The sequence below is a fragment of the Rhinatrema bivittatum genome, chromosome 14 (assembly GCF_901001135.1).
Source record: "Rhinatrema bivittatum chromosome 14, aRhiBiv1.1, whole genome shotgun sequence".
NCBI lineage: Eukaryota > Metazoa > Chordata > Amphibia > Gymnophiona > Rhinatrematidae > Rhinatrema > Rhinatrema bivittatum.
In genome coordinates, this window is record NC_042628.1 from 33,604,947 (window position 1) to 33,632,717 (window position 27,771).

The 27,771-nt window shown below is 43.2% G+C and overlaps 2 protein-coding genes across 3 annotated transcripts in view; one reads left to right on the top strand and one right to left on the bottom strand.

Annotated features, from left to right (window-relative positions):
* Window positions 1-24,920, bottom strand: part of RHBDF1 (rhomboid 5 homolog 1) — a 266,445-nt gene extending 241,525 nt beyond the window's left edge. Inside the window, exon 1 of one of the 2 annotated variants that reach the window (XM_029576829.1) lies at window positions 24,522-24,920. In XM_029576829.1, the coding sequence (XP_029432689.1) occupies window positions 24,522-24,619 (98 nt within the window). In that variant the 5' untranslated portion in view covers window positions 24,620-24,920. The remainder of the gene's footprint in view (window positions 1-24,521) is intronic. The other variant, XM_029576831.1, reaches the window with a different exon arrangement.
* Window positions 24,921-25,267: 347 nt separating this feature from the next.
* MPG (N-methylpurine DNA glycosylase) overlaps window positions 25,268-27,771 on the top strand; it is a 37,102-nt gene continuing 34,598 nt past the window's right edge. Inside the window, exons 1-2 of the mRNA XM_029576032.1 lie at window positions 25,268-25,391; window positions 26,990-27,218. Of these exons, the coding sequence (XP_029431892.1) occupies window positions 27,003-27,218 (216 nt within the window). The 5' untranslated portion in view covers window positions 25,268-25,391; window positions 26,990-27,002. The remainder of the gene's footprint in view (window positions 25,392-26,989; window positions 27,219-27,771) is intronic.

A 27,771-nucleotide genomic window follows, 5' to 3' on the forward strand; every position in this document is an offset into this window, starting at 1 on the left:
ACTGTGTGTTTGGTTGTTAAATCTGTTCATGCAGAGAGTGCTGTTTGTCTTCACCCCCATTGTCCAAGTAGATCTCTCCATTCTTCTCAAAGTATTCTTTTAGCGACACTCTCATTAAGAGAATCTTCATTTATTATTATTTATGTAAAAGTGCTTATACAGCACTTATTCATTATAATACAAGGCACATTTCACAATAAAATTAGAAAAATTCAGGATTATTTGACATCTCATAGGAAAGTAAGAACCCTTTTGCAGGATTATAGCCCTTTCCCTCATTGTATTTCAGGGTTTTCTGATTTCAATATGGGAGATCTGTCATAGCTGGGGTACTGTGATTTTATTTTTGGCTGGGATTTTGATGTTGTAACTTTTTATGATTATATTGAATGTATTTTGTATTTTTATTTATTATGTATTTTTTCACTCAACTTATATACCACAATTCTCGAATTATGTTCAATGTGGATTTACAATTAAAAACACTCATAATAATAAATACATAAACAATACAAAATGCATTATATAAAAGAAAACATAATATGCTGCTTTGAAACTCCCTGTTTCAACTGAATTTTACCATTCTACCCATGAAATGCTTGTCTGAATAAATGGGCTTTGACCTTTTTATGAAATACTTAATAGTCCTTCTCAGTTCGAATCTCCAGTGGCAGTATGTTCCTAAAAAATGGAACAGCTAAGGAAAAGGCTTTGCTGCTGAAAACTATTCAAAGAAGGAACATTCAATAAGATTTGAAATGCTGACTGAAGAGAAAGTGCTGGTGCAAACCAACTGACCTTGTCAACTAAATAATGCAAGTCCAGCTAAAGCACTTTATTTATTTTAGATTCTGCTTCTCAGGCACTCAAAGCAGATGTTACATTTGCCAGTTCATGGCATGGCCCCGCGAGCTGGTGCTGTCCGGCAAACCACCACCACTCCTCTGCTTCATGGCTAGATGCCACTGCTCCCTCTTCCTCCTTCTGATGTGCTTAGGCATGTGCGCATGGGTCTCATGCTTATTTAAAGGGCCTGCAGCGGGAAAAGGCTCACGGCACCCGATGATGACATCAGACGCCAGGATCTATATAAAAGGCAGTGCTGATACTCATTTCTCACTTCAGCAATGGGTCAACTACCCCTAGTAGTGTAAGTTGCTGCTTCGGAGCCTTGCCTTCATCTTCCAGCCTTGTCTTCAGCTGCCCAGCCTTGTCTTCATCTTCCAGCCTTGTCTTCAGCCTCGTCTGCTTCTTCAACCCTGTCCAGCCTTATCCTTCTCTTCTGCCTGCCAACCCTTGGTATCGACCTATGACCTGACCATCCTCGTCTGCCACCTGCCTCGACCATAGCCTGTAACCACCGACTATCCTCGCTTGCCGCCAGCCTTGACCACAGCCTGACATTGAAGCCTCTCTCTTCAGCATTCACCCCAGAGACTATCATCTAAGACTTGCCGGCTCCCGGAACCCAAAGGTTCAGCCCAAGGGGAAAGGGACTGGTAAAGGCGAAGCTCCAGCACAATCCCTGCACTGTCTGCTCCACTAGTTGACAGTGAGGACCAACTGGGCCTTCCATTAGGTTGCATCATCCACATTCCAACTCAAAGGTCCACAATCCTAACAGCAGATTACATTCAGATACTGTAGGTATTTCCCTGTCTCCAGTGGGCTCACAATCTAAGGGCCTGATTCATCAAGGCATTTTCCCCATAGACACAGAATGTGAAAAAAAAAAACAACCCATAAGGAATCAGGCCCTAAGTTTGTCCCTGAGACAATGGAAAGTGAAGTGACTTGCCCAAGGTCACAAGGAACAGCAGCAGGTTTTGAACCCTGGTTTGCAGCCCTCTGCCCAAACAACTAGGCTATTCTTCCACTTATGATTTATGCATAATTGAAGCCTCTGGATACTTGGCAACCAGTGTCATTTTTCAAAATATGGCTTCAAACTGACCCCCCTAAAGTAAACTAAAAATTATCCTCATGGCTACATTTTGTACCAATTGTATTGTTTGCTATGTTTATTTTGCTCTGTTATTGTGTTATTACTGTTGTACCTTGCTTAGAGTGTTCTCTACAGTTCAGGGAGTTATAAGTTTAAAAAATAAAACACACATCATGGACCTCCTGGCTCAAGTGAGATTTGAATTAAAACCAATTCCAGCTGTCCCAACTTTATCTAAGACCAACTGAAATCATAGCCCCAAATGACAGATTTTAAGTGACAGCCAGCAAGTTCTCCTTTAAGAAGCCCTCTATACCAAATAAATGCATTGGCTCTTTGCTTGTTTCTTATAAAGATGGGGGAAAACTAAACTAATGCCAGGACAACATTAGGAGACTCCTGGTGATGCACACCCTGCTGTCTTTCACAGACACTCAATACAGAACTTGGCCTATAAGAAGAGGCAGAAAGAGGAAAATGCTGAAAACTATTCATGGTAACTCCTTGAAAAAAGGCAGTAGTAAAAAAAAAAAAAAATACACCCTTAGATATTACATATTCATGGAAACAGAAAAGTTTGCCAGACCACTCATTACACAATCCCTCTAATGATTTTTAGCCCTTGACTGGAGATTTTTCACGAATGCTGTTGAAGGGCTGCTGATTTTTTTGCTGTAGTCATGGATACATTAAATGTCAGGAGCTGAAAAGAATGGAGGCTCCAGCAAAATACAGAACCTATGGGCCAAAAATATTTGGTTTCCCAGTAAAATGTAGCCCGACTAGGTAGGTTACAACAAGGAGACTGTGGGAGTAGGTAATACAAACTTTGGAATTCTCTGGCTGCATTTTGCTGGAGGTCAATGTGGACCAACACTGCAGCTCCACTTTAATCCAGGCAGTAACTGATATATTAGTTGTCTGTCTACAGAGAACTATAAATTACTTGTCTACCACAGGGCACTGACCGCCAACTAGCAAAGGAGGAATGAAGACAGCCAATAATAATAATAATGAAATGTTCCAGTTAATGCTTTGAAATGTATTTGCCTGTAGAAAATAAAAAGAAGATATTGTTTTTAATTAACTGTCTAGACAACGAGGGGGCAATTTTTAGAATGGGTGCAGGGCTTGCAGCGTAATGAGGCCCTCCCCAACTGCAGGGCATCAATACAGATAAACTACTAAATATTTTCTCTTGCATGCAAGTGGCTGAAAGAAACACCATGTTAGGCTGATGAGGCTGCCTGAAGTTCCTTTTCCCTCTAAAAATCAGTTTCAGGGGTGTCAGCGCCTCCTCCTCCTCCCCAGCCCCATCTTGCATTTTGCTGGAGTGTGGCAGTTTAAGCACCAGCATCCATCTCCTGGATCAGAGCCTGCAGCAACGGGAATATTTCTGATTATCTCTTGCATTAACTCTGAAAGTCCCTGGATGCGCCTTTATTTAAACCCCCCCATCCAGTTCCCAGCTAAGAGCTCTTCTGATAGAAATTAATAGCGCCATTGATGGGAGCAGGTTTCTCGTGCTGTCACAGCCTGACTGAATCAATTGCTTAGTTTATAGCAGTCTTTCCAAAAAAGAGCTTGAGGCGAGAAAGAATAAATGTGACTTACAGAGACCAAATATATCTCTTTCCAGGTCACACACTCTCTTGCATCTTGAGCGCATGTGTTGGAATATTTGTCCTCAAATGTTATGTTATATTTGTATACGGCGGCCTCTCTTAAACAAACATTTGCTCCAAAGTGGCTCACAACCACACAATAAATACAGCAGTAAACAGCATCATAATAAATGAGTTTAGTTAGAAAACAAGTAGATCTGAACATGCATATGTGAAACCCAACTTTTTTTCATGGTGAGTTTTAGTAATGATAGCGAAACTCACAGAGTTCTGTTACAGTGCTATATATCCATGGAAAAGCCTTTCAGTATAAAGCTTGGATCAGCTAAGCTAAAATGCTGCGTCACTGATCAGGCTTAGGCTTCAAACAGGAAGAAATCTATTCCAATCCCTTTGTTTGTGATAGAAAGAAATCGATTCAAGTCTCTGGGTTTGTGATCAAGAGGAAGAAGAAAAAAAAAATAGAAATTTAAGTTGGCGCGATTCCCAGAGGAAACAATTCCTTCCCCACCTCAAGCAGGCAATAGGAGGGAAATCCCTGGATCAGTGAGGCGCTTCTCGTCAGATGAGTCTGATCAATCTCTTTGTTTGGGTGACCAGAGAGTTGGATCAGGGGAGAGGGCTAGATGTGGTGCATCTGGATTTCAGTAAGGCCTTTGACATGGTTCCAAATAAATAAATTGAGAGCCCTTAGCCTGGTCCCTAAAGGGAAGGATTGCATTAGAAACTGCTCGAGTGGGAGGCAGGAAAAGGGAGTGGTAAACGGAGTTTACTCTGAGGAGGGGACGGTTACTAGCGGGATGCTGCAGGGATAAGTTCTTGGACAGGTTCTTTTCAACATTTTCATGAGTAACACTGCAGAAGGATTGTCCGGAAAGGTTGGTCTTTTTGTGGATGATACCAAAACCTGCAACAAGGTAGATTGCCATGAAGGTAGGGAAAACATGAGGACAGATCTAGTGGAGCTTGAGGAATGGTCTACAGTCTGCAGCCAAGATTTAGTGCTAAAACATGCAGAGTCGTGCATTTGGGCTGCAAAAACCCAAAGGCGTGGTGGAACCATATAGGTGGTTGAAATTCTGAGCACGAACGATAGTCAGATCTGAGGGTGATCATATCAGATGATTTTAAGGTGGCCAAACAGATAGATAACGTGATGGTAAAAGCCATAAGGATGCTTCGCTACATAGGGAGAAGAATGATCACTAGAAAAAAAAAGGAGGCAATATTGCATGTATATTACGTCCCTGCTGAGACCTCACTTGGAATACTGTGTACAATTCTGGAGACCACACCTTCAAAAGAATATAAATAGGATGGAGTCGGTCCAGAGGGCGGCTACTAAAATGGTCAGTGGTTTTCCTTCTAAAGCATACGGGGACAGACAAAGATGCATGCCCTTGAGGAATGGCAGGATAAGGGAATTATGATAGAAATATTTCAATACTTCCCAGGTTTCCATGCACTGGAGACAGGCCTCTTTCAGAGGAAAGGAGGCTCTATAAAGAGGAATGAGGATGAAAAGGGGTGGACTCAGGGAGTAATCTTTCCAAAAAGGGCAGTGGATGCATGGAACAGCATTTGTGTGTTGGTAGTGTAGACAAGGACAGTATCTGAATTCATGGGATCAACACAGAGGATCGCTGAGGCAGTGGTAGGGATTGTAAAGCTGAATATTTGGTGTGGATAGGGAGATTCGATAGGCTGCCCGATCTTTTTTTGCTGTCACGTTTCTATGCATTGGTTATAGTCAATAAACGTATACATGATTTTCCAAATCTTCACCACACAATAACAGGCGAATAATTACAGAATGACATCAAACGTGGAGTATCAGCAAGAATTTTTTATAAGTGAAAAACTCCACCCCCCCCCCCCCCCCCCCCTTGTCATCGTTTGCCAAAGGGCTTTTTACTTTCCGCTTTTCTCTTGAAAAGGTTTTCACTTTTGCATATTATGCGTTTATGCTACATGTAATCCCCTTCCCTCCCTCATTCTCCAGGAGGTGATGGGCCTGGTTCTCAGCAGGCAGAACTCTTATAAAGAAGGGCTTTGATTCACCTTCTCAGCCGGACGTGACTTGTCCTGGAAATCTGTATGCGGTGTTAAAACAGCGCAGAGTCCGTCTTTGCCTGGAGCCTGAATGAAAACCGCCAGTTGGGCTTCACCAGAAACATCCCTGTTCTTGTCTATTTCAAAGACTTTTTCCACAACTTGGTCAATTCACCTTGGCTTTCATTCCTACACGTCTGTCCGAGGAAGGGGTTAATGGGTATCACTTTCATGATTTTTGAATTATTAAATGTTTTTTGAGACCTTACAAAAAGTGTGCATTTTTTTCAGCTAGTAATAACGATAAATATAGGAGGGACATAGCAGTCTGAATTAAGTTTTGGAATGAACTAGCTTTTTCACTCCCTCTTTGAAATCTGTCATAACAGTCTTTATTTGTTAATAGAAGGGCTCTATTTCACTTCTTTCTTTTATTATGCCAGTGCTGGGGAACGGGCTGCATAACTTAGTAATAGAAAGAAGAAAAACAGAAAGTGCCAACTTAAATGTCTCCACAGCCAGAGCCCTTGGAAAGTCAGAAGACATCTCCATCTCATTCTGTCACAGTCTCTGAGGCAGGGAGCCCAACCAGGGGATCAAAGCCAGTGGAAATCGTTGACTGCTAATAAACCCTGTGATCTGGCAGCTGCCCTGAGCAGGAAATGGGGTGCTGAGTGGTTGGCATAGGCCCTGCTGCTAGGGATGAATTGCAGACCCCTCGTACTGGATCTAACCTATGTGATCATCATGTGTGATCAAACACAGAGAGGTCAGATGTACTAAAGCATTTTTCCCATTTAGTGTCCATGGGAAAAAAGCTTAGTACAGAGGCCACAAAATACCCTACTGTGACAGCATGGAAATTCTCCTCACATTGCAGTATCACACAAAATGTCAGCCCATTCTAAAGGAATGTGAAGATAAACTCTGGACATAGAGAGGCAAATGTTTTAACTGCGTGTGGAGAGTCAAGGTCTGCGTGTAACTTGTACGCACAGACTTCAGCCACAATTTCTGAAACAAACATGCGTTCTGAAAATGCACGGGTTAATTGGCCCAGTGCAAAGATTAAAAGCGTGAAACGTTTGATGGGTCAATAGGCGCATGCTTTTTAATATAAAAAAAAGCATTCGTGTAAGTTCCAACTTGGCCTCCCAGAATGCCTCTCTCTAAAGGTCTTGTAAAAGTCTGCACGTAATTGGGTTACATGCGTACTATTATGCACACAGTGCCCTGGGCTATTTTCTAAGAGCCATCTGTACACATGAGGACAGGAACTTTTAAACAGCCGCACGGGCACGCGTGTTTGCCGGCTCGTGCTCAGGGATGCGGCCATGTTAGAACATACGCATCTATATGAGCGCACGTTATAAAACAGCTCGACTGCACACGGGTGTGTGCGCAATTTTAAGTGGGTGCGTGCCTATGCGCACAAATGCTGCATCTACCGCGGGAGTGGGGGGGATTTTAGTAGACACGCGCGTCAACACAATTACCAGTTTTCCCAGTTCGTTCCCAGCTCGCCCGGGCATGGGATAGGACTTCCAACCACCCCCCCTTCCCCCAGTTTAATAGGCTCTCTTTTCCCCTGCTAACCTCGACCTATAAAGCCTCCGCTCACCTCTTTACTTTCTTTGGTCATCTGCCTTGCACGTCCATCCAGAGCAGAAGTAAAGTTAGGTGGTAGGGGACTCCCAGCGCACGCTCGGGCGTGTAAGTATGCAGGCGCTAGTTTCCTTGTGAAAGCCAGGAATGCCCACGCCCCGCCCCTTTCTTCGGGAAAATGTATTTGTGCATGTAGCAGTAAGTACGTCTGTGTGCGCGCAGGCGCCTTTTAAAATCTGCTCGGTGCACGCCGGCCCAGCTTGTGCGCCTATCTCCTAGTTTGGGCACGTGCCGAGCTTTTAAAATCTACCCGATAAGCGGGCTCCATGTGCATACACGGCTTTGGAAATCAGTTCCATAGCCCGGATCCCACGTTCACACTTAATCCCCGAGTCCCGCTGCTCCAGAATTAGACGGAGTCCCATTTTGTTCTAAATTACACCCGTGATTGCTCCCATATTTTGGGCTGGAATCCACTAAGAATACTGGTCCCTGCTCGCTGTTTTCAGATAGCTCCCTGCAACGTGAACTTCTTTCTCCCATCTCTCAAGCCTCTGTGATTTTCAGGAGTCTCTGTCCATGTTCAGCTCATGATGCACAGTATCTGCAATCTCCAGACAACATGAAGACAAGTTGACCTTCAACAGAATTCTTGGAAATTGCCCTGATAAAAAATGACGTTCATTGATAAAATTATCAGGACAGGTAGATCCAGGGCTGGCTTCACCTCTTGGCAGGCATGGACTTGTAGTCCTGTGTTTTCTTTCCATGGGTTACAACCAGAACCAGATCAATTTGTTCTGAAAAAAAATGAGGCCCTATTGGTAGCCCTAAGCCCCTATGGTAGTTGTAGCTTTATGACTGCTGGGGCCCTGGCCAAGAGAAGCTTAATTTTGATGACCTATAAGTAAGCTGAACATTTGTCCTTGAATTGGCCATGAAAAGTTGTATCATCAATCTTTTCAATATTCCTTGGGGGGAAATTAGATAAATAGTTGCGCATTAAAATTACCATAGAGTCGCTTCCTTGCAAACACGTCACCTATAAAAGTATAATGTAAAAATGTGGGGGGCCCTGGAGTGTTTGTCTGGTTTGCAACCCCCTAACACCACCTCTGCTTATCCATTTCAGTACTGAGGGCAATGAGTACAAAACTGTGGGCGCTGGCGTTTCCTAGGACCTATCCCTGTCCCAAAGGGCAGGAGCATCCCCTCCACTGTGACAGCATCGCGTCAAGAGCACCAGATGACATTTTTTCATGGACAATGGTTTTCCCAGACAAAATTTATCTGCTCAGTGGGCAAAGGGGGGATATATTTGTAACCCCATACATTTGTTTGGCTAACTCCCATAATTTAAGAAGTTTCATGTTTGTAGAAGGTGACAAGGTCCAAGTAAGTTTGTATCCCAGAACAATTTTCATCAGACCCGACAGGGCACCGTAATATTCGGAGCATGAACAACCGGTCCCTTTCCAGTTAGAATTCACAAGTCACACTCTATTTTATGGACAACTGAATAGTCAGGCAAAAGGATTTTAATAAAGATGGTGGCAATGCTGGCTAGCAACTAATTCTAATCTGTGGAGCTTAAGAAGATTTTGCATCAGAATTTTCATTGGCTGCGGCTGCGTTTTGCCAAGAAGCCCACTTCGTTGGAAATATCTCTGGTAGTCGTCAGGCATTTGGCTTCAGGGCAGGAGCAGATTATCCAAGACCCTGGGCATGGAGCGCTGACACATGCCTTCAAAAACCTGTGACTCTCTGGATGCAAATCAGGAAGCTTAAGCACTTGGCAGGCAGCAGGCGGGTTTATAAAACAAAAGCAACAATGACGCAGGCACTTGCTCTGTATTTCACTCATTTAACCATCTGCTCGTAGGGCTTCAAGGATTTCTCACCTCTGGGTTTCTGGGTCTGATTTGCCTTCTGTCTGAAGCGGATTGAGACACAAAGTGCCAGATTGTTTATGACCCAGCAGGCTTCGAGAGACTGATGCTTCAAGCTCCTGGTTTTATAGAATTTAGAAGGCTCATAGCATTTTTGCATCCCAACTTTTTATAATATCCATTTCGAGAGCTTTTTGAGTACCTGAAAACCTTGAGCCTAAATGTGAATATTGTAGCATAAATTATATGCAACAGTTACATTCCTTAAATAAAAATAAGCCAGCAATCTAGTCTGAAATTTCCTGAGGATAGGATAAAACAGAGATTTTGTTTTCAAAAAGCTTTACCTAGAATATAAATTTAAATTACACTTTTCATGACTGGTTGGGCACTTCAAAACAGATCATATTCCGGTATTTTCTTGTCCCCAGAGTGCATACAACCTAAGTTTGTAGATGAAGTCATCTACCCAAGGACACAATGAAAGTCAGCAGGATTCAAACGGTGGCATCCCTGATTCTTATCCTGTGGCTCTAACCACTAGGCAACTCCTCTACTTTACAACAGCCAATGTACTAAGCTATAATAAAGCCAGCCTTCAAGGGAGGTTTAATGTTCATTAGCACTGCGCCACGCTTAACCCACTTCACTGCACTGGCCCCACGGAAGGGAACAGCCCAAGGTAGAGCACATCACAACTGTATCATGTCAGCCATTACTCTGAAAGCATTTGACATACTGCTTAAAATCAAGCAGACGTAAAAACAAAGAATGACAAAACAAAAAGTTTATATTTGTTTCATTCATGTCTAATACTCCCCATGTCCAGCTTCACTATATAGCTGTTTTATACTTCTGTATATGAATGCTGGTCTCAAAAGCATCCCCATCGGCATACATCACAAATACTGTTTTATGGCGACCAGAATTGGTAAGGTATGTTATGCCAGAAATTTGAATATTTACTTCACCTAGAACAATGGTTCCCAAACCTGTCGTGGGGGAATCCCCAGCCAATCAGGTTTTGAGGACATCTGCAACGAATATGCATGAGATAAATTTGCATGAGATGGAGGCAGCAAATGCAAATCTGTCTCGTACATATTCATTATGGATATCCTGAAAACCTGACTGGCTGGGAATCCCCCAGGAGAGGTCTGGGAACCACTGATCAAGTGCCCTCTAAACCAGGTGTGTCCTCAGGACACACCTAGCCGGTCAGGTTTTTAGGATGTCCATTGCATGCAAATCTCTCTCATGCATATTCATTGTGGATATCCTGAAAACCTGACCGGCTAGGTGTGTCCGGAGGATTGGGTTGAGAACCACTGTCATTTTGCTGTTTATCACTTAAACACACATTTTGTTCAACCTAATGCTCAACAAATATTATTTTGCTTCCCGCTCCCCTGGTCAAAACTCAGTTTTAAGTGGACATTTTGGCTACCTTAGCCAAAAAAACAAACAAACATGTATTTTCAGCTTCTGCTTAAAAATCAGTTGATCTTACAGTGTTCAGGCAAACAAAAACCAGTAAAGACTCAATGAAGTATAAGATAATATACTGCGGATACTGGGAAAGCCTGCCAAGTGTTTGGCACTGTATATCAAAGTAAAATCGGAAAGGAGATTAATTCTAGGCAACCACCTCTGCCCAAAAATGTACACACACTTTCGCCTCCATAGAAGCTGTTGCACACTCATGCTCATGTGTGTGCTCTGCTAAATAGAGACAAAGGCTTCATTGAATTTGCAAATGAGTACTAATTTCCTTTTTTTTTTTTTTTGGCTCAGCAGTTTCCTCCTGCTTCTTTGTACTTACAGCTCAATTGGGCTGGGATCTGACACAAAGAGCCTTCATTCGCAACTACCCAGGGAGTTTTCTCTTATTTAATATTCCCCTTTCTCATTAAACCCACCCTGCAGCGACGTCCCTGGGTCAGCGGCCATGCACCAGGGCGCCTTCCAGAGCCCTGTCCTCCCGGGCCCCGAATCCAGTCGCTAGGAGTGACCACCGAGTGACGACCATGACTCCCTCACCATGGGCTGGGAATGCTGCCTTTACCCAGCTGACCTGGGGAGCGGAAGCCCTGACTCGGGGATCTAACCGGAAACTGCCCAGGTCATCCTCTTGTTTTGAGAATGGGCCCCATTTTTGCAGGGCTGTAATGAATGGTGGGTTTTGGTTTTTTTTTTTAGTTATTCTGCAAATACACTCCTTTTCAGGATTCGACCACATCCAAAGTCAGAGGATGTTCCATAAAATCAAATAGCATCAAAGCACAATTGTCATCCATCTTGTCTTACAGCTTTATACCAGGACTGTTGAAAACTACAGCTCCACAAACAGAGCACAACAGTTTGCTGGAATCGCGCCGGTCTTTATTTTCCTGCTTCATCTTGTGACGTGCTTGAAAGGCTTACATCACCTACAGTACCGTGTTGTCCCACATATTGGAAACCATAGTCCTAAAGCAGCTCTTGTACTCAAACTATAATTTTTGTTTTAAATTCTAGATCTAAAGCATTAAACCATTAAAAGGTGCTACATTCAGAATTACATTATAAGCCTCCACATCTCAGTTTTACTAGATTCAAACAAATGCACATCTCAGACACATTACAGGTGTTTATATTTTCTCTGGAAAATACAGCAAGGTCGTATAAGAGAGCACCATCTCTCTGTGCAGTTATTTTGCACTCAGGCTGCTAAGGCTAGAACAAGAGGTAAACAGTGAACTAAGGGGTCCAGCTTTTGCAGACAGCAGTTTATTTTGCTGCATGCAAGTTGTAACAAGAGACAAAGCTTAAGAACAGGCTAATCATATCTGCTCCATCTTTTAAGCATCATGTGATATGCCTCCAAGCATTTTAGTTGTGGTGACATCATGTTCAGTTTTCTTCTGGGCTGGACATGGTATAACATTCCTTGTGACTCCAGAGAGTTATAGTTAGCTCTGCTACTGTCCTTGCCTTGGCTTTCTTCCAGGACCTGTTAAGGGCACTTATAGGTAAAGGACTATACGACCTCCTCCTGGTCCTGCACACTCTAGGTGTTCAATCTTCGATCATAAGTGAATCTAGGACCACCTGTACTGTGGTGGGGAAGTTTTTAGAGAAGCATACAGTGCTGCTGTTATTAATGTCAAACTATTGTCAGAGTTCCTGTTATCTCACACTTCACCAGAGGCTGTTCATACTTATTGTAGTGTTAAGCCACCTCTCAGCAAGGCACAGAAGAAATATCATGATTCTTCTTGCAGAGCCTGACCTTCGGTTATAAGCTAAGTGGCACTTTGCATTGTCAGTGCATTGGTATCCATCACAGCAACTCACAGAGGAGAATATTGTATTACGTAGTAAATTCATTAGCCATGAGGTGGTAAGGCAACATTTCTGATTTTTATGGCTATATAATGAATATCATGTTTACTTGTCTAAAAACAGGGTTTCATTTAATTGTTGCCCTTCCCTCCCCTCCCCCCTAAGAGTGCCCCCTGGACGACAATGTGCACACTTTTCACCGCGCTGAACATGGGCGTTGCCAGGGAAGGGCTGGGGAAGGACAGGAACGTGCGGGCATTTCATTTTCAAATCCCGGTGCAGACTTGTGGGTACATCCCCTGCATCCATTTCCATCCATGCGCAAAGGATGTGGGTCCCCGGCCTGGATAGTCAAAGGAAAACACTGCGGAGAATTTCCCTGCCTGCAGGCTCCCTGCGGGACTCCATTATGACCCTTGCTGTGTACACGGATGACTCTTTATGAATAATAAGTTACCTGAATAAAATCTTATGATTATTGCACCCCCAGTATGCCCAAGATACATCTCCCTGCCTCAAATAGTTTACAACTGAACTTTGAAACAAAAGTACTGAATGACAGTACTTTAATTCAGTTCATGCCTGTTTACATCTGGGAAACTTATTTTCTCTATATTAGATTCTGCTCTTATAACCTTAGGGGCAGATTTTCAAAGGGGTACACGTGTAAGATACGCGCGTACCCCCCGAAAACCTGCCAAAGCTCTCCCCTGCACGCACTGAGCCTATGTTGCATAGGCTGCCGGCGCGCGCAAAGCCCCGGGACGCACGTAAGTCCCGGGGCTTTCCTGGTGGGGCGTGTCGGGGGGGGGGGCACGTCGCAGCCGACACGTCATCGGGAGCGTTCCGGGGGTGGGGCCGCGGGCGTGGTTCCGGCCCGGGGGCGTGGCCGCAGCCTCCGGACCCGCCCCCGAACATGGTGCGCCGGCAGCCGGCCTGGCGCAAGTTACTCCTGCCTTTGGATTAAAGGTGGGGGGGGGAAATTAGTTAGGGCCGGGGGGTGGGTTAGGTAGGGTAAGGGAGGGTAAGGTGGGGGGAGGCAGAGGGAACGGAGGCAGGCTGCACGGCTCGGCGCAGGCAGGCTGCCGATTTTGCATAGCCTTGCGCACGCCGACCCAGGATTTTAAAAGATACGCGCGTAGCCGCACGTATCTTTTAAAATCCGGTGTTCTTTTGTTTGCGCCGGGTGCACATACTTTTCTAAAATCTGCCCCTTAGTCTATGTCACTTGATCTGCATTCATTTCCTGTCTTCATTCTGCGTGATGCTATAGGCAGCAGACAACTTGTTTCAATTTAGTAACCCCATGTCATAGAAGGGGTGGATGTGTCTCTAAATAATCACCAGACCAAGCAGAATCCTAAATACTGATGTCTGGAATAAACAGAATACAAGGTAATAAATTAGTTGTAGAAGCAATAGGCTGGGATAAAATCTCATGCCTAGAATACCTGAATGTAACTCGCCTTGAGCTACCATTGAAAAAGTGTGAATTAAATAAAAATAAACGCCACTATAACCCAGTTGAATCCAAATTAAAATCTTTAATACTTCCTGTGCAAAGCTACAGATCACACTGGAGGCAACGACAATCTGCAGAGTAAAACAGGTGATTCGGTGGATTTATTTTTGCCACCATCTGTGGCTCACACAGTCCTCATCCTGTATTCAAGAACCATTCACAGTCTGTAAAAGTCAAAGATGGCTGAAGACACAACTACACTGGTAATGAAAAAATGGTACTGCACAGTCAGCTAAAGAAAGAAAGAAAATGTAATAACAAACTAAAAACTAACTATAGTCCCGATTTCCAAAATAGCTTTGCTGTAATCGGAGAATGAAAGAACGTCTGAAAGTTCCTTGAAAAGTGGTCGCAGACAGATTACACTTCCAAGCCCTTTTCTGTGGAAACTCCTAGCTCTTGCTCCACCTCGGTGAAAGAACAGCTGAGGTGCTATTAAGGATCAGAATGGAGGAGTAGCCCAGTGGTTAGAGCAGCAGGTTGAGACCCAGGGACGTGAGGGCGGAAATCCTGCTTCTCCCATTAACACCTCCTTGCAATCTTGGGTGAGTCGCTTCACTCCCCCCACTACTTCATGTAGAGACTTCAGTTGTAAGCCCCGGGGGAGGGGGCAGAGACCTATTGACTGTACCCAAATTTGTAATTTGCCTTGAGCTCAGATTTGGAAAGGTAATTAAATCCAACTTGATCCTCTCTTGTTACTCTACACAAAGATATTTGTAGATTTGATATCTCAAAGGCCAATCTCCTGTGAGTGGTGATTACTTCTGCTAATTATTTCTAGAGTGCTGCTGGACCTTCACTAGAGCAGCTTATCTGATGAATGGAGTTTAGCAGGAGGGCTGTGAGGAAGATAAGAGAGGAGAGGTAATTCAGTTGCTGCAGAGGGAAGGCACTTGCTGAGTGATTCTTTGTAGGAAAGACTTTCATTGTCATAGATAAATATGGAAACAAATAAAAATATTGTGTGAATACAATAGGGAGATGTGTTTTATAGATACTGAGTTGTCCTTCCTTTTTTGCGGGATTTGTTTCATGGGTATTTGAGAAAAGGGGGTTGCAATGACATTGGAGGAAGATAAGTTATGCAGCTGAAGTTTGAATAGATTGTAATGGTTTTCATTGGATAGAGGTTTCTCAACATGAGGTGGATGGACCTAAGAATTCAAGTAATAGATTTTCTAGGATGAAGCCTAAGGCTACTGTCATAAGCAGGAGTACTTTCTTTGGGACATGATTCCTGCAACAATTTAAAAAAAAAAATCCAACAAAAAACAAAAACGGGAGTCAGCTTCCTAGAATAAAAGACCAAAATTACATGAATCCTGTACAGACAGGAACCTTCACTGTAGGCATCCTGCTGAAGGTCAGCTGATCTCAGAACTCAAGCAATGCTGAAAATTAATTTGTGCTCATTTAAGTTTTGTTGATCATGTGCCAAAGACGTTTAAAGGACTGTCAGATCAATCCTGTGATGCCGTCACCAGTGTTTAATACTTCTGTTTGTTTTATTTAAGAATGTAACTTCAGCATTTGAGAGAAAGAAAATGTTTCTAATATTTAAAAACTGTCCTCATTTTTGAAACGTGATTCAAGACTTGATTCACCTTCGTGTGGGATCTTGAAAAATTTGTGAACAAAAGATATTTGTAGTGCTGGGGAATTTATTTGTAACCACTGTTTATAAAAGAAGTCTGCAAAATTGCTCTGCTGACATAGGCTGGAAGTAGTGTATGGAGCATGCTCATGATGCAAAGTCAGCTTGAACTGGAGGCAAGAAGCCAAAAAAGCTTGCCTACACTTTATTCCCAATTCAACTTCATTTAAATAAGCATTTCCCATCAAACAAAAAACTCCTGCTTTTGGAAGGTACAAAGCACAATGAACTGCTCTTAAGGAAAGCCAATATTCATGGAAACATGAAAATTACCTTTTGCTATATATGCACTCTGCCTTCTCCCTAAGATGGCAATTTTAGAAGAAACTTCGGTGTACTTTTATGAGACGAGACAGGAGATGTTCCCGGGGACAGAGTCAGGAAGGAGTTAGCTTTTAGAACGTTTGTGCACAGTAATGTGCATGTGTGAAATTTCACTAGGTAAAGTATCTACACAGATAATAAGTACAGGTTTATGCGTGTACTTTTTCTGACCCAGTTTTCAAAGAGAAAAAATTTTCCCTTTGAAACTTGATGTAAAGTCTAAAGGCAAAAAAAGGCCTGAGATTTTACATTTCTGTGCTCAGTTTGAAAACTGCTAATTGAGTGACCGCTATTCTGCCCAACACGCTAGAAAACTGCATCTCGGATGTAAAATGCCACCTTTCTTTTGTACAGAATAATCACAGATTAACTCCTCTACGTTTGACAAAAGTTTTACAGAGAGCAAACCATGCAGAAAAGTTAGGGGCAGTGGGACGTGCAGCCTCATTTATCCCGCAAAAGGACTCCATCTCTGCGGGTCTCCCATCCATAACATCCTCATCAGTCAGATATTCACATGGGGGGGCTTTCCCTTCATATATACCCAATTATGCCAGGACAAGTGAAACATGATCATCACATCCTGTTTGTGAAAAGCTCCTTCTTGCCTCGTGCGTCTCTGTACTAAGGCAAGTAGGGGACCATGGTATGCAGCAAGCACTTGACCACACATGAAACAAAAAATTGTGACTGCTGCCACTCATTCTTCCTGCCCCTTTTATAAAGGCAGCTGTTCAGGGTAAAAGGCTATGAATCATCAGTGCAAGTGAGCTAAAATAGATGTGGGCTCTTTAAATAGTTCTGCTGTGCTGCCCTTTTGTGAATGCCTAGCAGACTATTAAAATACAGGAGTCGCATGTTGTTGCTCTTGCTTAACTGATAAGGGAGATGTGATACTGGTCAGCAGGGTGGTCACCCGACTATCTTTCTGGCCGTTCACCTTCCCAGCTGTCTCTGAAGTGCCCACCTCCCAATTCTGATAGCAAAGAGTATTTTACAAGTTCCTAAAATGTCAGGGCTTTTCGGGGTTCTCACATATTGCCGCTGGCTCTGCTGTGTGCTAGGAGCATGACCGTGAGCAGTAATGGGAGCACTAGACTGTGCTCTTACCTCTGTCAAGCCATGTGCAAAATGATGCTTTTGATTTTATGTTTTTCCCGAATGAGCAGGAGATTCTAGTCCCGATAACCAAGGAGGAAACCTTCCTCCTGACACATAGGAGGGTGTAGATTTCCTAGTGGCTAGAGGCAGGGGGGAGCAGCACGCTCAGAAGCCTGTGCCCCCTCACATGTGACTCAGACCCTTCCTCTAGCAGCAGGCTCATATCACATCTGTGTCAGCCTTTAAAGGTGCAGCCAAGCTCCTGGAGGCACTGGAACCACTGCCAATACTTAACCCTCCTCGGCATTATTTCTACTAAACATTTCTTAGCCCTTCATACTAGGTGTCATCAGAATAATGTACTTAAACATTTTTCACCATCTTCAGCCTTCTATATAATCATTGGTCTGTGAAATTGTCCCACTTTTTTTTTTTCATTTTATCTCTTGCAATTAATATGTATTATCTTATCTAAATTCAAAAATAGTCCAGCAACTTAGTTCATGTAGAGTCGGCCATATCAGAAGAACGCCATTGATAAACAGTAATCCCTTCAAAGAAGCCCGACACGGGTCCATGTTTCAGGGCAAAGTTCTTCTTCAGGGTGCTGTCTCATAAATTGTCTTGTAGTCAAGGTATCATAGCGTCAAACTGGAAAGGGAATCTATGTAGACTATTGTTGGTTGGCACTCGAATGCCTTTGAAAAGGCTAAACTGAACAGGGAAACAACCCTGCCCTTGGGCTAGTCCTGGAAAGATTTGAGGCCATCAAAGTCTTTCTGTTTACTTTTGGCAGGTAGTTGCCCCCTGCTCCCTCCAGCACCTTAACAATTAAGGAATACATGGGCGGATTGGAAGCCTCTTTACATAAATGCTGTATGATTTACACTTGCAAGAAGCAGCCATAGGGGACAGTGAGAGACTGCCAAGGCATGGAAAGAGTGAAAAAATAGAAGACACAATGTTACCAGATATTAAAGGGTTTTATAGCCACTGCTGTGAAGACCTGCATAGGATAGGGTAAGGATGGGAGAGGGATAGGAATCTAGCACTGTGCTCCCCCCCCCCCCCCACCTCCATGTTAACCTTCAGCCCCTTAAAACATATAGTTCTGGTTAGAGGAGGTCCTCAGTGGTATAACAGCCTGGAATTACAGCTTTCAAGAGTCATATATGACCACTCCATGAGTCTATTACTCGGCAGACATCTGGTTTTCTTGCTTGATGGCTTCCCCGTGTGTGGCTGAAATTGTGCTTTTATGTGCACTCTGTGTTTGTCTGTAGGCATTCTTTCGTTCTGCCTTGTATAGATCAGCCTGGAGAGAGACAGCTGAGAGGATGCTTAGCTACATCCCATTCATGTAGACTGGTCTGGCAGGGCAATGAGAAAGGTTCATTTAGATCTTACTTATTAAAGACTTGATGAAGACCAATTAGCAGGTAAGATCTAATTGAACTGTAGTTTTCTGGCTCAGGATCACCCCTGGAATCGGGTGGGATGGAATGGGAATGTTACAATCCAAGTCTGTACCTGAGGCCCTGAAGGGAAACATCCACACTGGGGTGGGGTGGGGGGGGGGGGAATAAAAATGACTTGCCCAAGGTCATAAGGAGTTGCTGTGTGATCAGGACCCTGGTCTGTTGCCTGCTGCACCAGCTTCTAGGCTACTCCCCTGCTCCTTTGCGATCCTTGTTCATCATGTCTTCTCCAACCCATCTGGTTGGCTTGGGAATGGAGAATCAGTCCCTGGGAGGGTTCTTGTCCCTGGCTACTCTAGGGAAATGACCTTAGGAAGGCCATCACCCTGGAGCCACTTTTTCTTCCTTACTCTGTATAGCTGCAGCACCAATCCATACTTCTACTGAGCAGCTATGGCAGCATCAGGCTCTTATATGGAAAGTGAAGTCAGTATTGAGCTTTTGGTCTCTGCCTCCATCTGCTGGCCAGAGGATATAACCCATTTGTGTAGACTGGTCTGGCAGGACGATGAGGAACGATCAGTGAGACTGACATCAGTGCCGGGGAAAAATGGTTGAAACTATTTTAAAGAACAAAATTACTGAATATATAGCTAGTTATAGCTTAATGGGCCAAAATCAGCATGAATTTAGCCAAGAAAGTTTTGCCTCTCCAGTTTGCTACATTTTTATGAAGGTGTGGATAAAGGTGAGCCAGTTTATATAGTTTATCTGGCTTTTTGAAAAGCATTTCACAATGTACCTCATGAGAGACTCTTGAGGAGATTAAAAAGTCATGGGATAGGAGGCAATGTTCTATTATGGACTGAGAACTGGTTAAAAGATAGAAAACAGAGAATAGGACTAAGTGGTCAATTTTCTCAACGAAGAAAAGTGAATAGTGGACTGCCCCCCAGGGATCTGAACTAGGACAGCTACTTTTTAACATATTATAAATGACCTAATCTTAATATATATTAGATTATGTATGCTTTATTGTGCACCACATAGGGCATCTGCATAAGCGGGTTATAAATCAGTAAATAAACAATGATTGAGATGATCAAATTTGCTAATATTACAAAATTATTCAAAGTTGTTAAATCATAAGAAGATTGTGAGCAATTGCAAGAAGACCTTGCAAGACAGAGACTGGGCATCCAAATGGCAGATGACATTTAATGTGGACAAGTGTGAAGTGATTCACCTAGTAAGAGTGGATAATACATTGAAATCCACTGCTCAGTGTGCAGTGGCAGCCAAGAGAGCAAATAGAATGCTAGGAATGATTAGGAAAGGAATGGAGAATAAAACAGAGGATATCCTAATGACTATCACTCCATGAAGCAACCACACCTTGTGTGCAGTTCTATCTCAAAAAAGATACAGCAGAATTAGAAAAGGTACAGAGAAGGGCAACCGAAATGATAAAGGAGGATAGACTGATTCCCCTAGGAGGAAAGACTAAAGAGTTTAAGAGTCTTCAGCTTGGAGAAGAGATGGCCGAGGGGAGAAATGATAGAGATAAAGTAATTAATGGAGTGGCATGGGTAAATGCAAAAAGTTGTTTCTTATGTTCTTCCACACCAAAACAGCATTAATTGCAGCACTCAAACAGTATCAACCCTACCTATGCAAAGGCAACACTGCAAATATTATTATACTAGACCCTAGGGGTGATCCGGGAAACTATAGAAAAAAAAATATATTAAAAAGAAACCTAAATAAATAAATAAATAGACCAGTGAGCCTGACTTCAGTGCTGGGAAAAATAGTAGAAACTATTCTAAAGATCAAAATCATAGAACATATAGAAAGACATGGTTTAATAGAACAAAGTCAGCATGGATTTACTCAAGGGAAGTCTTACCTAACATCGGCTTCAATTTTTTGAAGGAGTTAATAAACATGTGGATAAAGGTGAACCGGTAGATGTAGTGTATTTGGATTTTCAGAAGGCTTTTGACAAAGTCCCTCATGAGAGGCTTCCAAGAAAACTAAAAAGTCATGGGATAGGAGGCGATGTCCTTTCGTGGATTACAAATTGGTTAAAAGTGTTAGGGTTAATGGTGTTTGGGTGGATCCTTGGACACTGTGGCAGCTGACCACGCCCACAGGGGGCAGTCCCGTGAGGGACCATGGTGTCAGGCTAGACTCTGGACAGACAAACACAGATTTGAATCTTTTATTAGACAGTTTAGGTGACCACCAGAGGTGGCAGTAGTGAGTAGTGGTTGTAGAGCCCGGCTGGGCGCGTCTCACACAGAACGCTGGAAGAGCGGATCCTCTGCAGAGCTGTGCTGTAGTGCAAAGAGACTGAGAGTTATGAGCACACAATAAGATTAACATTCAGAGTCCCAATGTAGAAACAGGAGAAGCTCCGAGACAGGGAGAGCAGGCCCTCGAGGAGCGAGTACCTGATCCCTTAGAGCAGAGAGACTCAGTAGCATTGTACTCACTTAGCAGTAACAGAGATTCCACTAGACGAGAGGTCTGGCACTGGAGCAGAGAGCAGGCCCTCGAGGAGCGAGTACTTGGTTCCAGTGAAGCAGTACTGTGGAAAGAGATGGTATCTGTACTCACTGATGGTAACTGTAAGTTAGTTCTTCCAAGTAGAAGGGTAGAGGTTGCAGGCAGCGACTCAGGGAACATGGGCCCTCGAGGAGCGAGTACCGGTTTCCTGATAGCACCTGAAAGAAGCAAAGAGGCCCCCGAGGAGCGGGTATCCTGTTAGAGACCCCAAAGGGTAGTAAGAGTTGCAGATACCGCTGGAGTGGCAGAGTAGCTTAGGAACGGAGAGCGAATCCCATCCGTACAAATCCTGTTGCTAACTCAACGAGCTAACAAATACTGTAGGCAGATATACCCAGAAGTCGTGACGTCAGAACAGGGGGATGCCCCTGAGGTTCGCACCAACGTGGAGTTAAAGATGAGGGCGGCGTGCCCCTAAAGGTACTTTGAAGGAGAATGGCGGGAGGCAGCATCAAAGCCGGTCCGGGGATGCCGGAGAGAACGGCATATAGGGAAAAATAACCCTTGCTGTAGTTACACGATGTTAGGTTCCATATTAGGAGCTACCTCTCAGGAAAAAGGTCTAAGCAACATAGTGGATAATACTTTGAAATTGTCAGTTCAGTGTGCAACAGTAGTCAAAAAAAACAAACAGAATGTTAGGAATTATTAGGAAGGGAATGGTTAATAGAACGGAAAATGTCATAATGCCTCTATCGCTCCATGGTGAGACCGCACCTTGAATACTGTGTACAATTCTAGATGCTGCATCTCAAAAAAGATATAGTTGCGATGGAGAAGGTACAGAGGAGGGCAACCAAAATGATAAAGGAGATGGAACAGCTCCCCTATGAGGAAAGGCAGAAGAGGTTGGGGCTGTTCAGCTTGCAGAAGAGACGGCTGAGGGGGGATATGATAGAGGTCTTTAAGATCATGAGAGGTCTTGAACGAGTAGATGTGAATCGGTTATTTACACTTTCGATTAATAAAAGGACTAGGGGGCATTCCATGAAGTTAGCAAGTAGCACATTTAAGACTAATCAGAGAATATTCTTTTTCACTCAATGCACAATTAAGCTCTGGAATTTGTTGCCAGAGGATGTGGTTAGTGCAGTTAGTGTAGCTGGGTTCAAAAAAGGTTTGGATAAGTTCTTGGAGGAGAATTCCATTAATTGCTATTATTCAAGTTTACTTAGGGAATAGCCACTGCTATTAATTGCATCAGTAGCATGGGATCTTCTTAGTGTTTGGGTACTTGCCAGGTTCTTGTGGCCTGGTTTAGCCTCTGTTGGAAACAGGATGCTGGGCTTGATGGACCCTTGGTCTGACCCAGCATGCAATTTCTTATGTTCTTACCAATATACTTGCAAGGGACTTTTGGTTTCCCCTTTCTAACAGAATGTACCACTATTCTGGGGAGATTTTGTGTAGCAATAAGTGAGAGAGTTGGGTTTTGCTCCCTGTGGGAATATTCAAATGGTATGTGCAAGTTTCTTATCATCCCAAAGCACCTGCTATCCTTATGGATTTTAGTTTGGATTTTGATGGAGTAAGAGCTCTCTGACTCCTGTCTTCTAATTTTTCCTTCTAATTTATAGAAAAGGAGTGAAGAACTTCCCTTGTTGCAGTGGCTTGGGGTGGCCCTGTATTCGAGGCAGGATGTGGGGTAAGGAAGACTTGCTTGTGCTATGTCTCCTAACGAGCATGCACAGTGAGAGGTGATGTGCTGCTCCTTCCTGCTTCTTGCTTAATTTTTCTCCTTTATGTTCAAGTAATATTTTTCCTACTTGGAGCTGATAACCAATGCTTCTTGGGAGTCAGTATCCCAAATCTTTGGAATAAGGGAGTCTTTCATCCAGAAAGATACAGAGAAGTTACAAAGTCCATCTAAAACAAGGGATCCCAGTAAAGTGCACTGACAGGAGAAACAAAGAAGATACAACTTAAAGGTAACAACTTTGTTGCTATTGGGGAAGGTTACTTAAGGGTGACAGAAGTGCCCACCCAGTGCTGCCTAAGGACTGGAAAAATTCAGGAAATACAAGGGAGAGTAAAGTACCCTTCAGGTGCTGCATAAGGAGTTAAAAGGATTCAAAGCAGATTTCTGGACAAAGTATTAAATTTGGGACTAAGTTTTGATTAAATATTGGAATAATATTGTATATTCTGACCACCTACAGTGGGTAGAACTAGAAGGAAATAAATTGGGAGATAAATGTTTTGCTTTAATTATGTTTACTTGTTTCATGTTTAAGAATTCATATATTAACCTTATGTTAAATGTATAACGCTCTGGCGTATGTTCCTGTTCTCTGTACACTGACGCGATATCTCTGATGAGCGGCGGTATATAAAAAACTTTAAATAAATAAAAGATTAAATTGACTTTATTTATTTATTTTTATTTTTTTCTATACCGACATTCCTGTAAAATATACAAATCATATCGGTTTACAATGTAACTTCAACATTCGCTCAGGGGCAGTACAAGGAACAGTGGTGACAATTAACAGTAAAAAAAACAGGTCAAAACTCATCTTAACAAATCATAAAATAAAATCCTCTCATATCTTTAATCTGTACAATTGAGGAAAATTTAATCTTTAAACTTTAATCTGTACAACTGAGGAAAGTAAGGAACTGGATGCAAGAAATCATTCTGTGTAAATATAACACTTCTCCTAAAAGTAGAGACTTTACTAGAAGATGTGGAGTCACAAGTTTATTCTATCTGCTATCTTATTATTTATTGCTGCTATTCAATCAAATGAGAGAAGTGTAAATATTATTCAATCATTAGTTCAAACTATCAGTAAAGAAGATGGAAACCACAATTCCTCTCTTGTGTGTTTATTGGATGCTGAGACATAATTATTGATGCTGTGAACCAAGGATGGAAACAGGGCTAAATTGCAAAGAAGCAGGGTATAAGAACTATTGTTTGCCCCCACATATTGGGACTCTTGGACTCGGATTGAAGCTATCCATTGGGGAGAAGGCGTTGTATAGAGACTGAGAGGAGCTGTGCATAAAGGGCCCATCTCTACTTTTCTTTCTATATGCTCCTGGGCGCCCAGTAAAGGATCTGTCCCATCTCTTATTAAGAAAATGACTCACTTCACACACACATGCAGAACACAACAGACCCTCACCAAATGCAGAACAGAGCAACCATAAAGTATAAATAGAAGCATACAGGCAAAAATTTAACTGGAAATCTCCACAAGCCAGATGATCTATGCAGTGCAACAATAGGGAAACAAAACATTATTCCTCAAACATTAAACAATAAAATGAAGACATATAATAGATATAATACATAATAATAAAAACATACTAATAAAAAGAATATTTCAAAAACAGCTGATGAATAGAAGAGACAATAATTAAAAACTCATATAAAACTTTTTTTTAAATTTCCCAAACACCAATAAAATATTAAAAAAACAAACACATCAAATAACAACCAAAAAATATAATAAGGATAAAAAAATTCAAGTTTTCCATACCTGGTAACTTTTGATTTCCAGTCACCCTGAGGTTGTTGTGGCTTACTGAGTGGGGTGCGCAAACTTTCTCTGTTCCTTTTCAATATACACACGTACATGCTCCCTCTATCATATACAAAAGCTCAAACACATCTGCTGCCTCTGTAACACATTCTCCAGCTCTTCTTTGGTTGGAATCTTCCATCAGCCCTGGGTCCTCTTCTTCTGCCCGCGAGTTGGGATTCTCCGGCAGCCCTGAAACCTCCTCTTCCCTTCAGTCTCTGGTGGGTTAGGATATGCTAAGTGGCCCTGTCCTCATTTTGGTCTTTCCTCACTACCTCAGCTCTTCTCCCCCCTCACTATCTCGGCTCTTCCCCCCACTTTTCCTCACTACCTTGGCTTTTTCCTTTGCCTTCTCATTCCTTACCACCTCTCTTCTTCCCTCACTACCTCACTCTTTCCCCCACTTCCCACCCCCTTTGCTCCCTCCATAGGCTTCTCCCTCCCGAGATACCCCTTCTCCATCCTTCTAGAGATTTATTCCCCCTTTCTACTCTCTTTCCTTATTACCTCAACTTTTTCCCCCTTTCCTCCTCTAGAGGCTCTTCCCCACCTTCTCATCGTCTCCCTTTCTATGCCCTTACCCTACATTGTCACCCTATCCCTACCAGCTTCTTCCCCCTCCCACTCGGTGCTGGGACTGTCTTGGCTCAGTTAAATACACTTGGGATTCTGCCTCCTCCCCATAGAACCCAGCAGTAGCAGCATTTCAGTGAAGGCAGCTCATGCTGTCGCGAGAATTGTGAAATCTCACTGCTCCTCAGGGTTGACAGACGGTGTTATTTCACATCCAATTGGGCTACTTGTTTCCTTCTGTGTGGGTTGGACTAGGTAACTGAATGCTCTCTTTCCTTAGTAACAAGCAGCAGTCTGTAGTGTACGAACTATGTCACTCTGAATGTACTGCAGAACTAGACTTTAATTCTGTGGTGGGGCAGCAGGGATCGAACCTATCGCCCTAGGTGCTCAGGCCAGGGAATTTTTCCAGTGAAGGCACGTGGCCTCTTAGCCAGCAGTCGCGGGATGATGACTCATCGGCAGCAACCAATCAGAGGTCACAGAAACAGCAGCGACGGTTCCTTCAGAGCAGTGCAGGAAGAGCTCTTTTAGCCTACTGCGGCTCTGCTTTTGAGAATCAGAGCTTTCATCGCTGATCTTGCTGTGTTCTCCTTTCATTCGGTTCTAAACCCAAAGCTGCTGACGCTCCCTAACCCAGCTGCTGCCTGCGAACGGGACACAGAGGAAAGAGGCGAGATTAAGGGAATTTTTCGCCCCCCGATTGAGGATTCGTTTTCCTAGGAGAAAGAGGAGATAAATTAACACTGTAGGATAGGTGGAGGATAGAAATGGGGTTGGGGGGGGGGAAGAAAGAGAGAATATTAAGCACCATAAAAAGAGGGCAAAGACGAAAGGTAGACTGGGGATACTGGTGCACTGTCAAGAGTAGAATAAGCAAAGAAAGGTAGAGACAGGAAGAGATGAGGGTGAGGAGCAGAGAAATAATGTGGTGGGCAGAGAATGGGGAGTGGGAGTGAGGGACAAATAAGGAGGGGTAAGGATTAAAGGGGAGAGCTGGTGAGCAAAGAGGGAGTTGGTGGTAGAGGGGAGTGTGGGGGGCATGAGGGGAGTATGAGAGACAGAGAGGGGAGCAGGTCTGGTGTGAGCTTTTTTGCTGCCCTGTGCAAACAATTACGATGCAGCTAACACCCCCCCCCCCTCCTGATTCACTCAGTCTCTGTCCCCGCACGTAAAAAGAAAAAAGCATAGCTCCCTCCAGTGATCTCAACTGTAAAAACTGAACTGGGTTTATTGGATAAGCATTGATTGTCTTTCTGATGCATGGGGCTCAAGGGAGCCTTTCGCTCTCTCCTGCCCCCATCTTAATTTGAGGATCATCGGTTGGGAAAAATGGGGGTGTTGGAAGAATTGGGCTGCAGGAGCCCATCTATGAGATGGGAGGGGGTGTGGATCTGGCTGAGGAGGTACCTTGCACAATGGGGGAGTAGGGTGGGGGAATTGATCGGGATGGGGAGGCCCATCTCTCCTCACTTTAGGGGGTGGGATGTTGGCCAGAAGAGATCCTTCTTGGTCTCAAGGCAGGGCGTAGGCCATCTCAGTAGGCACGTGAACCTTCTGTGGCAACCCAAAATACTTAATTATACCTCCAGGAAGCAGGAAAGTTTTGAGAGTCCCAAAGCTTAACATAAATTACATTCATTATTACAATTTGCGCTAACCACATATGAATATTGTGTGCTGTACAACTTCTTTAAATGTTCTTTGACTTATGTCAGGAAATTTTTTTTTATTGATAGTAATGTAAACATGCTAGCATACTTTTAATGAATAGTAAATAGGTCTCTAAGTTCTTCCCCAGTTTAAGCACTGGGTATGGAATGTAATGACTTTTTTCCCCCCATTCTTGATAGGCTTTTGAAAGTCATGCCAAGGAAGAGAAAACTGGTTCCAGATTCAGATGATAAAGGGCAGAACAGTAGAATTTCCAAGACCCCCACAGTGGAGCATCAAGACGGGAAAGGGGATGCCTGCTTCGCAGTCAGCAAATATTTTGGTGATGAGAAAATGAAACCTTTCCGGCTAGGTCCAGACTTTTTCAACCAACCATGCATCGGTTTGGCAAAATCATTTCTTGGCCAGGTAATCTAGGTTAGGATCTATTTCCAAGATTTGGATATTTTCCATCTGTGCTTTGCAAACTGTAGGGCTTCACCACCCATGTTCTAAAGCAGCTTTTGAACATAGGCAAAAGTCTGATGGGAAGGGAGCATTGTAACAAATCCCATTGTATGCCAGGAGCTGCCATTTCAGACCTTGTACTTAATTAGAATGAATTTTTATTGCCAGCAAAGCTATAGATTTGGCCCTACCTACCTGTTCAGGTGTGGCTGAGCCAATAAATAGCTTGGTCCTCAGACCCCCATCCCAGACCTGATTTTCAGGATAACAGCAACAAATATTTGTGGGAAATATTTAGATGTATCTGTTTTAAGATTCAGGCATATTTTGCTTATCTTAAAAGTCAAACCTGGTTGAAGGGGTTCAGTTATTGGTATAGAATGGTACAGTGATTTTACTCCATTTGGAAGTAAAAATATGCTAATAAAAAAAGGCATGACCTTTGTGATTTTGGGGTTGTCTTCTGCTTCCTATCCCCTCTGGAGCAGGTGGGCAGAGGCAGGCTTATGGCCTG